Source organism: Martes martes (assembly GCF_963455335.1).
Source record: "Martes martes genome assembly, chromosome: 1".
Taxonomy (NCBI): Eukaryota; Metazoa; Chordata; class Mammalia; order Carnivora; family Mustelidae; genus Martes; species Martes martes.
Genome location: NC_137888.1, coordinates 117919977 through 117936974, shown reverse-complemented (window position 1 = coordinate 117936974; position 16998 = coordinate 117919977). Strand labels below are relative to the sequence as shown.

The window sequence follows — 16998 nt, the reverse complement described above, 5'->3', positions numbered from 1 at the left end:
TATGCACAAACCTATCTTTGGGGTCATTTACTTAGAGTGGATCCCAGAAATGAGATTATTAGTGCTGAAATATGAACACCAGTTTGGCTTTTGGACTATCTCTAATCCTCGTGGTCCCTCTAGTTTCCACCGAGATAAAAGCAGGAGCCTCTGTTGCCCATAAATTATCCTCTACTACTACTCTGGAGGCTCTTTTTTTACATTATTTTGCATTTTCTACTCCACTTTAGGTCTGAAATGCAGCTCTGCAGGGTTCATCCCTTATAACTCACCTTTTTTGCAGGTGGAAGAGTTATAGTAATATCCTAACGAGCACAGGCAAAAATGGGTATCGTTCAGGCTAACACATGAAGAACCATCTTGACAGGGAGCTCCTTGGCAAGGATTGATGGGACCTGAGAGAGAGGAAAAGGAGGTTACAAATCCACAGAATGACAACAGATAACACCCAGAAACAGACTTAAAAATCTTCATGCCTGCCTCCTAGGCATGTTCTGTTCTTTGGTTGTGTTAATCCACGGTACACCTTCAGAAGAGCGGATGCCTCTAGGTAGTTTTTTTGCGGAGATTCTGGAGCCGAGTGCTTGTCAACAGTAAAGAAAGAGGTCAGTGGGCAAAAGTCTGCTCAGAGAGACAGCAGTCTCCTGATTCCATCTTTAGCATCTCTGACCTCTAACACTAGACAGAGCTTCCTAGTACCATTTGAAAGAAAGCATCCTATTTTCTAGGGAAGTATGCCTAACTGTCTTACAGGGAAGGACAGGCAGGAAGCCCCCAAAAAGAAATGAGATACTCTCTTTGGGTTAGCAGACAAGGCATACAGACATACGAAGAGAGGAAAGGCATGGTAAGGAGACTTTGCAAATTAACTCAGTGAAAATTCTCAGAGAAGTGATGAGGGCACATCCCACCCCCAGCTTTCTGAGTGGATGACTTGAATGGATGCTGGGAATTACTGCAATGGTTTCTACACCACCGGCTGGTGCTCTCAGACCAGGTAGGGCACAACATCTTTCCTCTCTCTGGAGAAGTGGTAGGAATGGGGAGTAGAGTTAGGTCAGAGGAAGATGGTTGACTTGGCTGGCCATTTTCTCCATCTCTGTCAAATGAAATGATTCTGAGCTTTGATTCGAAAAAAGTTCAAGTGACTGATAAGAAGTGCTAATGTTCTTATGAACCTACAATAAAAATTGTTGATTTAAAAAAAAATACATATAAGGTACAATGTGTAGAGCTTCTTCTCTTTTGTGATAAAAAAGGATATGCACAAACATATTAAGTATGTATGCTTGTATCTGCACACATTCCTCTGGAGAAAGAGAAGAGAAACCGGCCACAAAAGTTGCCTCTGGGGAGGGGAGCAGGGGTCTGTGTCCTAGGGGTTTAGGATAGGAGGGAGATCTGGAGCTTACTGCATATACTTTTGCACTGTTTAAGCTTCTTTCCTTCCATAACTGTGGATCTAATGCACTTTTTTTAAGAAATCAAAAACAAAATAGTGCTGATGAAGATACAGAGTAACAAGAACTCTCATACTGGTGGGAAGGCAAAATGGTACAGCCACCTTGGAAAACAGTCTGACAGTTTCTTACAAAGCTACACATACTCTTAGCATAGGATCCAGCAAGTGCACTCCTTGGTATTTACCCAAAGGAGTTGAAAACGTGTCCACTCAAAAACCTGCATAGGAGTATTTATGACCGCTTTATTTGTAATCGCCCAAACTTGGAAGCAACCGAGATGTTCTGCCATAGGTGATATGGGTAAAACCGTGGTACATTCAGACAGTGGGATATTATTCAGAGTTAAAAAGAAATGAGCCATCGGGCATGAAAAGATATGGAAGAATCTTAAGTGCATAGTACTGAGTGAAAGGAGCCAACCTGGAAACACTAACACATGAGTCCAACTACATGACTTTCTGGAAAAGGCGAAACCATGGACACCCATACCCAAAGTGGCAATAGTGGAAAGATCACTGGTTGCCAGGGGTTGGGGAGCTGGTTTGGGGATGAGTAAGCAGAGCACAGTCAATTGGTAGGGCGGTGAAAATGTTCTACGATACCGTACGCTGGATACAGGTCATTATACGTTCGTCCAAACCCACAGAATGTGCAGCAGCAACAGGGAGCCCTAGCATAGCCTGCAGACCTCGGATGACGCTGCTGTGTCAGTGAATGCTCACTTGTTGTCACAAATGTACCTTCTGGGGAGGGGTGCTGATAATGAGGGAGGCTATGCAAGTGTGGAAGCAGGAAATATATGGGAGAGCTCTGGACCTTCCTCTCCATTTTGTTGTGAATTTACAACTGCTCTAAAAAATAAAGTCTATTAAAATAATTCTTTTAAAAGAGTTTAAAAAAAAAAAGCCTTCCTGGGACAAAACAAGTGTTGAGCACTTAGTATCTCATAAAAAACAGCAGGGCCACCACCCCTCTAACAAGGCACGAGTTAAAATTTTAAGTAAAATAAAAGGGTTTTTAAAAAAGGCTCAGCCATAAGTAAGCAAGGATGCTTTGGACAATCCCAGGGAAGAAATGGAGTCAACCTCACTCAGGATTCACCAGACAAATCACTCCTGGTATGGCTTCTTTCTAGCAGTAAAGGACAGACCTGTCTGCTGGTCTTACATGCCAGGAATAAGGGTACAGGATGGTACAGCTGGAAGGGATTTTGGTGGCTATTTAGTTCAGTCACACCTTATTATGGCTGGGAAGCTGAAGCCGAGAGAGAGAGGAATTTGCTCCCCTCCCCACAGTGAGCTAATGGTTGGGCCAGGACACAAGGTGGCTGCCCTACTCCAGGAGAATGTCTGGGTAAGCAGGAATGGCTTCGAAGAGCTCCCTTTCCTGACTCCAGTGGAGCTGGTCTTGCAGCTGTGCCCCCGGTGGCCCAGCCTTCAGAGTGGGCCCTTCAAACATGAAAGCAGACTGGGAACCAGGTGCCCTGTACAGGCTCTAGCTCCACTTGCTTCATCATCCATCTCTCAGATCTGTCAAAGAACACTGGGGAAAGCAAAAGTAGTCAGTGTAGGGGGACATCAGCTTGCTCTTTGACCTTGGGCAAGTTGTTGCCTTCACTGGGCCTCAGTTTCCCTCAAAATGACAGGGTTCATGTAGATCCTTCAAGCCTAGATCTGAAGATTATTTTAGACCAGGGGTTGGCAAACTATGACTCATGAGCCAAATCTGCCTAGTCTTCAGTTTTTGTAAATAGCGTTTTACCGGTATACCACCAGGCTCATTCTTCTGTATGTTGACCGTGACCACTTTTGTGTTAAAATGGCAGAGGGGAGTAGTCCCAATAGAAATCCTATTGTGGCCCGCAAAACCTAAAATATTTACTAGTTTGCCCTTTACTGATAAAGTTGGCTGACCCCTATTCCCAAACTTTGGGAAATGAGGCAAGTGGTTTCAATAATTCTGGCTTGAGGTCAGACTGCCATCTCTTAGTATTCCCAAAACATCTGTCCTTTGGACAATGGCCCCAATCCATGTCTAGGGCTGTCTGAGCACTGCTGTTGTTTGGCACTTTATCCCTCAGGCTCCAATTCCATGAATTAACTCAAATTCCAGACTGTGATGGTCCACTGTCGTAATGTCCCACTTTTCACTAATACTATTGAGGAGTCAGGGAAGAACTGATTCCTTCCTTAGGTAGATCAGGTAGCTAGACAAATGTGGCTGGCAAGACAGCACTTGTTGGGATCTGGCCTTCTCAGAGAAGCTGAAACTATTTCTAAAAAATCCCTTGGAGAAGTAGCTCACATAATGTCCACATTCATAAAAACATTCCACATCTATCTTCAAGCAGCAAGTGGGAAGGGAAGGAGAGCAGAATGAAACTGTGGCTTAGCCTTTAGGGTCTCTGCCATCACTACTAGCCTTTGTGACTCAATGTTTTTAATTCCAGGGGTTCATGGTCAGGGAAACCTTGGGTGTCTTTATACCCACTTCTCTCCCCCAGCAGAACACACTTACCTACCATCCTCCACAATGTCCTGGCTCCACAAGTAAGCAGTATCTGAGGGAAGGAATCACTCTTACCTGTGGGACCGGAGTTTGGGGTCCTGATTGTGGACGAAGTGATGTTGCCAGAAGTCACTGGAGTAACAGTCTCTGAGGAATTATTCTGTGTGCCTGGGGTGATGGTCGATCCATTACTTGTTGGAGGAGCAGTTGAGCCCAAATTACCACTTTCAGGGGAAGTGGTGTTAGTGGCAGCTATAGGTGTTGTTTTAGCAGTTGTGTTTGTTTTACTTTCTGTAGGCGTGACCGTGGGGGTTGGAACTGGACTTGATACAGAAACCGTGGGAGTGGGTGGAGTTGATGTGGCGGGAGCGGTAGCAGACGACGGAGATTTTGTGGGAGAAGTAGATGGCGCTTCTGTGGAAGAAGAATTAGATGGCGCTTCTGTGGAAGAATTAGATGGCGCTTCTGTGGAAGAAGAATTAGATGGCACTTCTGTGGAAGAATTAGATGGCGCTTCTGTGGAAGAAGAATTAGATGGCGCTTCTGTGGAAGAAGAATTAGATGGCGCTTCTGTGGAAGCAGCAGACAGAGTTGTTGGAGTAGCAGATGGAGTTGGTGTGGTGGTAGGTGTACTCACGTTTTGAATGGGGTTAGGTGTGTCTGACTGGCCAGCTGGGGGAACAGAGATACCAAGTTTCAGAAGGCAGCACACTCAGTACATAATGGCAGTTGCTACTATTTCATACCACGAGTACCCAATCATGCTCTTCTGAAAAACAAATATAGGTGACTACATTAAAAATGAAAATAGATGGGACACCTGGGTGGCTCAGTTGTTAAGCGTCTGCCTTTGGCTCAGGTCATGATCCCAGCGTCCTGGAATTGAGTCCTGCATCGGGTCTCTTGCTCAGTGGGGAGCCTGCTTCTCCCTCTGACTGCCACCCCCCGTTTGTGCTCTCTCTCTTTCTGACAAATAAATAAAATCTTAGAAAAAAAAAAAAAAACCAGGAAAATAGAGGACTGCTTCGAACACACTCACAGATCACCACAATAAATAAAATTAAAAATTAAACAGACAAAACTGGAAAAAAAAGTTATTGAAATCTGGTACGAAAAGTTAATATGTATGAAAATGAATACCAAGACGTTACATCTTTTCTTCCTGCAGTTGCTGAACTATGGATCTGGCTTTTTAATACTCCTGAGCAGTCCTCTGTGAGGACAACTGAAAGCGCCAGCAGGGGGTGCTATTACTACCAAAAAGTGGCCTTTTGTCTTTACAGTTTAAGGCAATTGTCCTCATTTCCCATTTATAAAGCATTTTAGAGAGGGTTGGAAAGGGAGCCTGTTTAAAAGAATGATGAGGGGAGCCTGGGTGGCTCAGTGGGTTAAAGCCTCTGCCTTTGGCTCAGGTCATGATCTCAGGGTCCTGGGATCAAGCCCCGAAGTTGGGCTCTCTGCTCAGCAGGGAGCCTGCTTCCCCCTCCCCCCAGCGGACTTGTGATCTCTGTCAAATAAAAAATAAAACCTTTTAAAAAAAAAGAATGATGAAATAAAATTACTTCATTAAGTGTGTATTAAACTTTCTTCCCAAATTTTCTTTCTAGTGATGTTTACCCATTAATAATTTTAGACACATTAGTTTTTTTAAAGAGTAGGATGAACAGAGATGATCTTTGCCCTAAGGGCTACAGTGATCATCAGAATTGCCTTTTTTCAACTCTTAGGAATCCCTGGACACATGGAAAAGTAAACTCTTAGTGGTCCAGTGATTAGTCTTCCAGAACCCTTCATTGTCTCAAAGAACTCTGACATTGACAACTGGTTAAAAAAAATTATTAAAAGCTTTAGTGGGAAAACAAAACAAAAAAAGTTTTAGTGAGGAAGCAATTCCTAAACCCTTATATTTAAAAACAAAAAACCAAAAAATAAAAAACCTGCTGATGGCCCCTGGGTCTGTGAGCGTCCCCCCCACCCCCCAACCCCCGACAGAATCTGCGTCTTCACCTTCAACAGGATCTGGCTCAAATAATCATTAAAGGTTAAAGAGATAAACAATGGGTCTTCCAGCGGCAAGGAAGCGGCTCACCAGAGGGTCATCTTGACCGATTTCCGCTTCTCTTTTCATCTAACAAGGTTCTACCCTATGCCAGATAGTAACTGTGAAATTGATACAAGTATCCACATTTGACAGACGAGCCCCCCACTACCCAGAGGGGTTTAGGGATTTGCCCAGAGGTAAGCCTTAATTACCATGGAGAAGCGGGCACAGGACTGTTGATGCTAGGTAGAACCAGAAATTAAACCAGGCCCTGTAGGGGCCAAAGGAAAGGCTACCAGGCACCAGGACTTTTGAACCTACTGATTTGTGCTTGTCTGGCCTGAGGAACTCTGGAAGACAAATCTCTGACTTGCTGAACCCCACACCCCGTAGTCCAGAGGCCCCTTGACTTCTGCTGTCTTCCTTCACCGCAGACTGAAATGCCCGTCTTTGAGCAGAGTCAGAAAATAACCTGCTGGGCCGCAGAACTGGTACATTAAGCCTGTTGGTTCTAGCTCCAAGACAGCAAATGTGATTAAAAGAATTAAAAATAGTAAAAATGTTGGGCACCTGGGTGGGTCCATCGGTTAAGCATCTGTTTGGCTCAAGTCATGATCCCAGGTTCCTGATCCCAGGGTCCTGCCTGAGGGGGTGGGGGAGGGTGGTCCCTGCTTGGGAGTCTGCTTCTCCCTCTCCCTCTGCCCCTCCCCCCTTCTTGTGCCTGCACCAGTTCTCTCTCAAATAAATCAATAAAATCTTTAAAAAAATGTAAAAATAGCAATCATTTAAAAAAACTGTAAAATGTTTCTTACCTGAGGTTGCAAAAAGGAGGCTGAGAAGAGTGAGGTGAGCAAGGGCTCTCATTTTAGACGTTCTTGCTGGGCGATCCGAGGAGGAAATGACTTCCCCTCAACCGTCTTTAGTTTTTAACTCGCTTTTGGGTGCAAAGTCCAGTCATTAACTGACGTCAGTGAGCCAGAGGCAATTACTTGTTGGGGTTTGGTCCCATACCATAGGTCTCTTCTGAGCTTTTGAGATAAAAGAAGTGGGCCTGGCCTTAGAGAACATTTTTCTGTTCAAAATATTCTATCCAACTTATTATAGTCCAAAATATAGCTCAAAACAGCCTAAATATCCTTGGGAGGTTGTGTGGGGTGGGGGAGCAATTACTCTCTATACCCCAACTGTCCCCGGGTGACCACCTATTAGGAGGTCACCATTCCTTTGAACATCCCATGGGAGCATCTGTGGGCCACTCCCTGACATTTGAACATGGAGATGCAGTTTCCTCCCACTGTAGCTTCAAGAATCCCTGGGGGGCTCTACCATGGTTTCCCCACACTGTGGCCTAGCTTTTGGTCGGCCTCCCTGAAGGCCACTTTGAGCAACTTTGTAATCCCGTCTCCAGGCTTCCATGGCTCTCCACATAGCACTTTACCTAGACAAGGCCCCCCATTCATGCCCTCAAACGCACTCGATCTCGAACTGTAGCATTTAGCTTAACTTTACTGAAGGCTTGGGGGTGACCACTCCAGGAGGGGGAAATTCAGTGCAAAAAAGGAAAAACTTAAAACAGATGACTACATGTTTTTACTCCTTGGTTGTTCCCTGGCTGGCTGGCTGTTCCCAGCTCCTCGACTCACCTCTTGTCCCCGAACCCCTGACTTCTCGCCACATTCCGGGAACCAGGCTCGTCACTCAGAGAGGGGGCTTCTTAACCCAGGCCTCCCTCCCTACAGCTCAGAACCACAGCTCTCCCAGGGCCGGGGCCTGCCAGAGGGTGAATCCCTTGGGAATATTTGCCAGAGTTTCACCTCCCACTTTAATGAAGACCAATTTTTTTTTTATATTATTACAGAGAAGATTGCTTCCTTGTGGTCCCAAAAGTCTCCGTTAAGGAGTAGGATTTTGGGTTTACTCTTATACAGCCAAGAGGCTCATTTAAATATTTTTCCCAAACAAAGACACCCTGAGCTGTTACTCTCAGCTTGAAGGATTCCTGGCCCCAGAAGTTAAATCAAAGCCTCTTTTTCACCTTTTCTCTTTTTAAATTTGCTTTACTGAGTTAGGTCTAACTTACATCAATAAACTGATCCTTTTAACATGGAAAATTCAGTGAGTTTTGATAGATGTGTATATATGTGAAACCACCATTATAATCATGATATAGAACATTTCTCTCACACCCAAAAGTTTCCTCTTGCCCCTGTGCAGCCCATTCCTCCCTCCATCCCCAACCCCAGGCAACGACTGACCTGCTTTTTGTCACTAGCGATTGATTAGTTTGCTTTTTCTAGAACTGTGTATAAATGGAGTAATAGGAATGTACTAACCTATGTCTGAAGCTCCTCCTTAGTACAATGATTTCAAAATTCATCCATATTACTGTGTATATCAGTCCTTTCTTTTACAATTTATGTATAATTTATGTATAATGTACATATGTATAATTTATATATAATAATTTATGTAATTATTTTAAAGTTGTGATATGGGCATATGCTTATGAAATGATGATCATAATCAACATACCAAACGTTCTCATAATCCCCAAAAGCTTTGTGCCTCTCCTTCCATACACCCCCAGTCTGAGGTAACCACTCATCTGCTTCCTGTCACTATAGATTAGTTTGCATTTTCTAGAATTTTATAGAAATGGAATCATACAGATGTACTGGGTTTGGGGATTTTTATTTTTTGGTCTGGCTTCTTTTACTCAGCATAATTATTCTGAGACTCATCCCTGTTGTTTTGTGTATTAATAGTATGTACATATAATTCTGCATTCATCTGAAAGTGTTTCCTTAGGATAAAGTCCCAGAAGTGAATTTCTCAGTCAAAAAAACACATTAAAAATTTTATTTATTTATTTATTGGAGAGAGAGTGAGAGAAAGAGCATGAGAGGGAAGGGCCAGAGTGGGGAGCAGAATCCCTGTTGAATGGGGAGGCCGTTGAGGGACTCTGGGATCATGACCTGAGCCGAAGGCAGATGCTTAACCGGCTGAGCCACCCAGGTGCCCCCCGCAAAGCCATTTTTTATAGCTCTTGCTATCTGTTGCTGAATGTCCTTTTGAAGGGAATATAGCCTTTGGAAGCTTATGAAATTATCTGTACTCTCACCAGAACTGGATATTATCCATGCAAGCATTTTCAAAGATGTAAAATGTTATTGCATTTTATTTTGCTAGTAGCATGTCCTTGAAATGAGTGAAGAGTATTTTCCTCACATTGCTTTATGAATTTTATTTTCTCTTCTACAAATCATTCGATTGTGGCAGCCAACTTTTGGGAAATAAGTTATCCAAAAACACTGTGAATCTGAAGACCCAGGACCATATCTCATTTACTTCGCATTCCCTGGACCCTGCACCTCGAGCAAACTGAATGGCATTTGCCCATTCTTTCCTTTGTTCCATAAATGTTTACCCAGCACCTGCTATGTGCCATCCGCTCTGCAGGGCACAGAGGAGGGAACAATGCAAGGAAGGTCTCAAGGAAGGTGGACAACAGACAACCAAACCGACAAACAGGCCAAGTAAGCTCATGTTGTGAGGAAGGTCATGGAGGAAATGAACTGCGGGCCTGTGGTCAGGTGGGGAAAGCAGCTCCTTTAGCTGAGACCACCAAGAACCCTCCTTGCCTTCTCCTGCTTTAATGCTCCCATGACTTCCTGTTGTCGGAATAAAATTCACATTCCCCGTGGCTCAGGCCCCCCCCCCCCCCCCCCCGCCTCTCTGACATCACCACTCCCTTATCTCCTGGAATTAAGCTCTTGGAGAAGTTGTATGGAGGGGTTTTCCCCAGGAAGTAGCTTGACCTCTCATCTACTCACTGACCGGTACAGGGGTGGGGGGTGGGGGTGTTACACACAGGTGCAGATACTCCCTTTCTGCCCAAACTGTAATTCAGGTTTCCTCAGAGAGATCTGAAAGTTCTAGAGATTATAACACTGCTTGTAGGGGGGCTAGCACCGGGCCCCGGGCTTGTTGCTCTTTGGGGGGAAAAACTGCCATCAACCGTAGGAAGTATGTGAGCATCTATCTGGGGGTTGCAGTGGTTTTTGGTTTGTACCTGTCAGCTTCCCCAGTCCACTGTCTCCTAAAATGAGAGATGGCGGGATGAGAGCAGTGGCCCCCGAAGTGCTTCCCCAGACCAGCAGCAGCTCCATGACTTGGGAACTTTTAGAAATGTACCTTTCTGGCCAAAGCCCAGACTTAGTGCATCAGCCGTCTGGGTTTTTACAAGACCCCAGGTAACTTGCGTGTGTGCTCAGGTGTGACAACCAGGCCGCCTGTGGTCTGTGGTCACCATTAGAAAACACGGATTCACTTGGAGGGGGAAAGTAATTGCCTTTTCAAATGTGTTTCAGTTATTCTGATTACACCAGGAGAAATTCACGTTTACTGACAGTGTATCTAATACCTGCTCTGATACTTGCATATTTCCCTTTGCAAGGAAGATAGAGCAGCCCCAGGCACAGAGTCTTTGGTGGAGATCTCCCCCTAGACAACCCACTAACACTTTTTATTGTATTTATTTTATGGTGACTTTATATTTATGGTAAAAGAAACTAGTTTTTTAATTGAGGTGATGATGTAAAGTTTAATTTAAAAGTAAATTTATTTCGGCAGTGGGTGGTTTAGTCGGTTAAGCATCTGCCTTCGGCTCAGGTCATGATCTCAGGGTCCTTGGATGGAGCCCCACATTGGGTGCCCAGCTCAGCAGGGAGTCAGCTTCTCCCTCTCCCTCTGCCCCTCCCCCCCCACTCATGCACACATGTGCTCTCTCTTTCTCAAATAAATAAACTCTTATTCTTTTAATTTTTAAAAAAATTTTTAAAAAGATTTTATTTCTTTATTTGACAGAGAGAAAGACAGCAAGAAAGGGAACACAAGCAGGGGCAGTGGGAGAGGGAGAAGCAGGCTTCCCACTGAGCAGGGAGCCCAATGCGGGGCTGGATCCCAGGACCCTGGGATCATGACCCAAACAGAAGACAGACGCTTAACTGACTGAGCTACCCAGGGGCCCCAATAAATAAACTCTTAAAAAAATATAAAAAAGGGGCGCCTGGGTGGCTCAGTGGGTTAGAGCCTCTGACTTTGGCTTGGGTCGTGATCCCAGGGTCCTGGGATCAAGCCGCACATCGGCTCTCTGCTTGGCGGGGAGCCTGCTTCCCTTCCTTTCTCTCTCTGCCTGCCTCTCTGCCTACTTGTGATCTCTGTCTGTCAAGTAAATAAATGAAATCTTTAAAAAAATATATATATATATATATATATAAAATAAAAGTAAATTCATTTAGGTCATATGGTGCCTGGGTGGCTCAGTCAGTTGAGTGTCTGAGTTCAGGTCAGGTCATGATCCCAGGGTCCGGGGACTGAGCCCCATGATCAAACCCTGTGTCAGGCCTCTGCTCAGCAGGGAGTCTGCTTGTCCCTCTCCCTCTGCATACCAACCCGCCCCCCCCTCAAATAAATAAAATCTTAAAAATAAAAAAATTTAAATTAATTTAGGTCTTAAATAAGCCAATTTCAAGAACAATATTCTAGGAGAAAGAGTAAAGACAGCGTGTAGTTTGTCAAGAATCTTGAAGGTGGTACAAAATTGTCTGACAGTCAGAAGTCACCATGCTAGGACACATCCTTGGGTGACTTGAAGAAAGGTCTTTCAGACTTACTGGCGGTGTGGAAGCAAACAAGTACGTTACCTAAAAAAGAAATACAAACTACCAGCACCATGAAAAATGTCACATTACACTAGAAAATGAGAAAGTTAACCCAAACCTCAATGGAGCTGACCTCTGTTGTTTTCTAATAGAATTTAATCAGGTACGTGCCTATTCTTGGCAATTTGGCTCCTATACCCCCAGCTGACTGTCAGTCATGGGGGAGGTTAATGACATTTAACTTGACATTCAAGGCTTGAACTCAACTGGCAACTATCCTAATAATCTTTAACCAGACATTCTTTTTGATTGTTGATCAAGTTACCTATGAAATGTCTCTTCTGGTGCCCCAGTCAGTTAAGCGTCTGCCTTCGGCTCAGGTCATGATCCTGGGTTTCCGGGATTGAACCCCATGTTGGGCTCAGCACTTGACGGGAAGTCTGTTTCTCTGTCTCCATCTTCCCCTTCCCCCCCCACTTGTGTGTGCTTGCTCTCTCTCTCTCTAATAAATAAATAAAATCTTAAAAAAAAAAAAAAGAAATGTCTTTTCTAAGAAGGAATTTTTTTTTAAAGGTTTTATTTATTTATTTGACAGACAGAGATCACAAGTAGGCAGACAGGCAGGCAGAGAGAGAGGAGGTAGCAGGCTCCCTGCAGAGCAGAGAGGCTGATGCGGGGCTCGATCCCAGGACCCTGGGACCATGACCTGACCTGCAGGCAGAGGCTTTAACCCACTGAGCCACCCAGGCGCCCCTCTAAGAAGGAATTTTTGATTTGGCTTTCTAAGGAATGGTTTTCTCTATGACGAATTTGAAATAAAACCTCACCATGTACTCACAAGAAATAACCTGAGAGGTTGCTCAGCACTAGGAACCGATTACATACTATGACTGCAGGCCTGTTTTAGGGCAAAGATTTAAAGAATGATAAAAAATTGCTGTTGGCAATGGTGCATGACAAACAGACCTTATGCACAGCTTTTGGGGGAAGGGAAAGTTGGCAATACATATTACAGACCTTTAAAAATGGACATACTCCAACTTCTGGAAAGATAGCAGAGTAGGAGGATCCTGAGCTCATCTCGTCCCATAGACATGCTGAGGTCACAGCCAGATCGGTGCAACTGACTCTGAAACCAACCCAGAGACTGGCAGAACAGACTTTCCACAGGGAACTGTAGAGAGGCCACATCAAGAGGGGTAGGAGGGGCAGAGACAGGTTGGGAACCAAACCCCCAGCAGGACTAACCCCAAGCAGGAGGGCTACCATTCACACAGAGAAAGAAGCAAGAGGATCAGATGCCACCCCAGGCCCGGGAGACCTGCCCTGGGAAGACTGCTACCCGTAACATTTGACTTTAAAACCAGGGGGGCTTAACTCTCCAAGTTTTATAATTATCAGGGCTTAACTCTGGGTCCTTTAAAAATCAGCGGGCATGGGACACCTGGGTGGCTCAGTCCATTGAGCGTCTGCCTTTGGCTCAGGTCATAATCCCAGGGTCCTCAGACTGAGTCCTACAGCAGGCTCCCTGCTCAGCGGGGAGTCAGTCTGCTTCTACCTCTCCGTTTGCCTGCTGCTCCCCCTGCTTGTGCTCTCTTGTACTCTCTCTCTCTCTCTCTCTCTGGCAAATAAATAAATAAAATCTTAAAAAAAAAATCAGCAGCCTTAGCTCTGGGAGAGCTGAAGGTGAGAGGAAACAGAGTCCCCGCCCTTTAAGAAGCACCAGAAAACCCCATTCAGATACAGCAAAGAAGCAGCAGTTCGAACAGAGCCCTAGGAATGTGTGAAGGAGATTTACTTACTAACCTCAGAATGGCTGCTGGAGGGGCAGGCTTCTTCAGGAGACTTCTCCAAGAGCTAAAGGGCTGAACGCACCTTTCTCCTCTCCACGCCCAGCGTGGACAGCAGGACACTCACAGAACCAGCAGGAACAGGCCCCACCTAGTTGGTTAGCCCAGGCGCCCCACCCCCAAGGTCTCCGGTAGAGCTACCCCACCCAACTTACACCACTCAGCTGGAGTCCCTCCAAAGCGGCTCATGCCCTGGAGCGGAGAAGGTGACCACACACACACCAGCGTGCCTGCAGTCCCAGCAGCCAAACTCACGTTAGGCCACTAAACAAGTCTCAGTAAATTCAAAAAGACTGAGATCACATCATACATCATTCTGGACCACAACAGTAGGAAACTAGAAATCAATCACAAGTAAAAATGTGGAAAGACCACAAATACAGGGAGGATAAATAACACGCTACTAAACACTGAATGGGTCAACCAAGGAATCAAAGAGGAAATAAAAAATTAAAAACAGAATTACCAGGGGCACCTGGGTGGCTCAGTAGGTTAAGCCTCTGTCTTCGGCTCGGGTCATGGTCTCCAGGTCCTGGGATCGAGCCCCACATCGGGCTCTCTGCTCAGCGGGGAGCCTGCTTCTCCTTCTCTCTCTGCCTGCCTCTTTGCCTACTTGTGATCTCTCTCTCCGTCAAATAAATAAATAAAATCTTTAAAAAAAATAGAATTACCATAGGATTCAGTAAGAAAAATGAAAACACTAATTTGGAAAGATACATGCTTCCTATGCTCATTGCAGCACTATTTACAAGAGCCAAGATAGGGAAGCAATGCAAGTGTCCATCCATAGATGAATGGATAAAGAAGATACGTTACATATGATCTACATGCAATGGAATATTATTTGGCCATAAAAAGGATGAGATCTTGCCATTTTCAACAACATGGACCTAGATGGACCTAGAGGGTATTGTGCTAATAAGTCAGTCAGAGACAAATACCATATGATTTCACTCATATGTGGAATTGAAGAAACAAATGAACAAGCAAAGAAAAAAAAAAAGAGAGAGAGAAACCAGGAAACAGATTCTTAACTACAGCAAAAAACTGATGGTTACCAGGGGAGAGCCTGGGTAGGGGGAGGGATGAAAGAGGTGATGGGGATTAAAGAGGACATTTATCTTGATGAGCACTGATGTAAAGAATTGTTGAATCTATATTGTACACCTGAAACCAATAAAACATTGTACAGTTATACTTCAATAAAAAAAAGAAAGAAAAGAATATGGAAATATCCCTTGATCAGCAATTCCATTCTAGGAATTTGTCCTAAGGAAATAGCTAGACATGTGCTCAAAGACATTGGTACAATGATGTATCACTATTATTTTTCAAAGAAAAAAACGTAAAACGGGGCACCTGGGTGGCTCAGTCGGTTAAGTGTCTACCTTCCGCTCAGGTCTTGACCTCAGGGTCCTGGGATTGAGCCTCATGGCAGGCTCCCTGCTCAGCGGGGAATCTGCTTCTCCCTCTCCTCCCCCCACCCCACGCCCCCGCCCTGGTCTCCCCACCCCCAGCTCATGCTCTTTTGTCTCTCTCTCTCTCAAATAAATGAAATCTTTAAAAAAGAAAAAGAAAAAATGCAAAACTATATAAATGTTCAGAGGCTGAGCTTGGGCAAAACAAGTTTGGTGAATTCTTGAGAAAAATACTATGTAGTCATCATCCCAAAAGAAAATTTCAACAATACTGTATTTTTACTAAGCGTGAATAAACTACAACATAATATATACCAGGAGGTACTGGGGGTGGGTTCCACCTGCCAGTGCTGAGTTTACATTATTTGCTTCATTCACCAAATACTTTAGAGTATCTATACATGTCAGAAACGGTCCCAGGCTCTAAGGTTATAGTGACGAACTGAAATGAGCATTTCTGAGGTAACTCTTGCAAAGCGCTTAAGGACACAATCCCGATGTGGTGGGAGCGTGGATAATGGGAAAAGCTCTTCTCGAAACACTGTGAAGGGCGGGGTAAGGGTGACACTCGGCAGAAGTCAGCACACACTGGGCACGCGATAGCCCTCCCCTGGCTGACTTTCTTCAGCGGTGTGAAAATAAAAGAGAACTCATTTAAAACCGAGCTGGGCAGCCCTGACCAGGCTCTGTCACACACGTACCACTCCTGGCAGCCCGTATAACCAGCAGGAAGAAGGAAGATCATTCTTGACAAGGGAGGGACAGTTTTCACAGAGCAATTTCACTGCCTGCTTGTAAGAAAAAGAAGGAAGATCCCTGCCCCAGCTACAGCACATGACCTGCAGCCAATGAGAAACCACCCCAACCTCCAACTCTTGTTCTTCTCCAGTGAACTTGTGTTCAAAACAATCCTCCCTGATGTCTTCCTACAAGCTAATAGAAGCTGACCTTCCCTTCCCTTTGTCTCTGGACTTGCTTGTGGTCTGCCATACTTTCCAATTCTTCTGTTATTCCTACATACGCTTATTTTGCTGGTTAAATAACCGGCTATTTTATTTGTAAGGTTGACAAGGACAGAAATCCCCATATCTGCTCCACTCAGGGAAGCAGCTGCCTCCCAGGGCAGAACCAGAAACCACTCTTCCTTCTGACCTCCTGCCTGGGTGTCGGGCCTGCCTCTCCAGGGACCCTTGTCCTTCCTGTTTGGAGACTTCTCTCCCAGTGGCCCTGGTTCCTCTTCCCAGAAGGCTGCTAGTGTCTTTGTAAATCATAGGGATGGAGGGCGGGAGGTGGGCAGCGGTCTCTGTAGAAGTTCTCTCCAGAAGCGATCTCATCCTGCTGAGGCAAGCTCCCTAGTCATCATCTGCCTGCATTTGTAGTCCTTCAAAAAATACTTCCACATTTCCCAATAATGCCTTCTTGGGGGGTCAAGTAAATGTGTGGGTTAGTGAACTGAAAAACTACCAGTAGGGCACAATGTCTGGGAACCTTTTGGGCTCTGAGGAAAACTTCAAGTTTGAGCGGCAACACCCTGGTAGGCTCTGAGAGCTGGGCTCCCAGGGTGGTGACTCCATGAGGACCCAGCGCGGAGTGGGGAGGAAGGTGGTTTTCCCCAGCGCCTCATTTCATAGCCATCCTACAGACTATAAAGTGATATCCAGCTCATTTTTAATTCTCTTATAATAATAAAAAACAAACAATTACAAGTGTTGGTGAAGATGTGCAGCCAGAACGCTCACATACTGCTGGTAGGAATGCAGAACTGGAGCAGCCACTTTGGGAAACATTCTGATGGTTCCTCAGAGTTAGACACAGAGTCACCATATGACCCAGCCAATCTTCTTCTCGGTCTATTCCTAAGAGAAATGACAATATGTTCTCGCAAAAACTTACACATGAACGTTCATTATTCATAACAGCCAGAAGATAGGAGGAGCCCAGTGTCCATCAGCTGATGAATAAATAAAATAGGTACATCCATACAATGGAATATTGTTCTGTCATAAAAAAGAGGTTCTGATGCATACTACCATGTGGGTGATGCTTGAAAGTATT

The 16998-nt window shown here is 44.9% G+C and overlaps 1 protein-coding gene across 1 annotated transcript in view; it reads right to left on the bottom strand.

Annotated features, from left to right (window-relative positions):
• The window catches only part of MUC13 (mucin 13, cell surface associated), a 29751-nt gene extending 16105 nt beyond the window's left edge, over positions 1-13646 (bottom strand). The window contains exons 1-4 of the mRNA XM_080820330.1: positions 13482-13646; positions 6825-7040; positions 4047-4643; positions 273-395 (exon numbers count right to left, since the gene is read on the bottom strand). Of these exons, the coding sequence (XP_080676456.1) occupies positions 273-395; positions 4047-4643; positions 6825-6876 (772 nt within the window). The 5' untranslated portion in view covers positions 6877-7040; positions 13482-13646. The remainder of the gene's footprint in view (positions 1-272; positions 396-4046; positions 4644-6824; positions 7041-13481) is intronic.
• Between the last annotated feature and the right edge of the window lie 3352 nt (positions 13647-16998).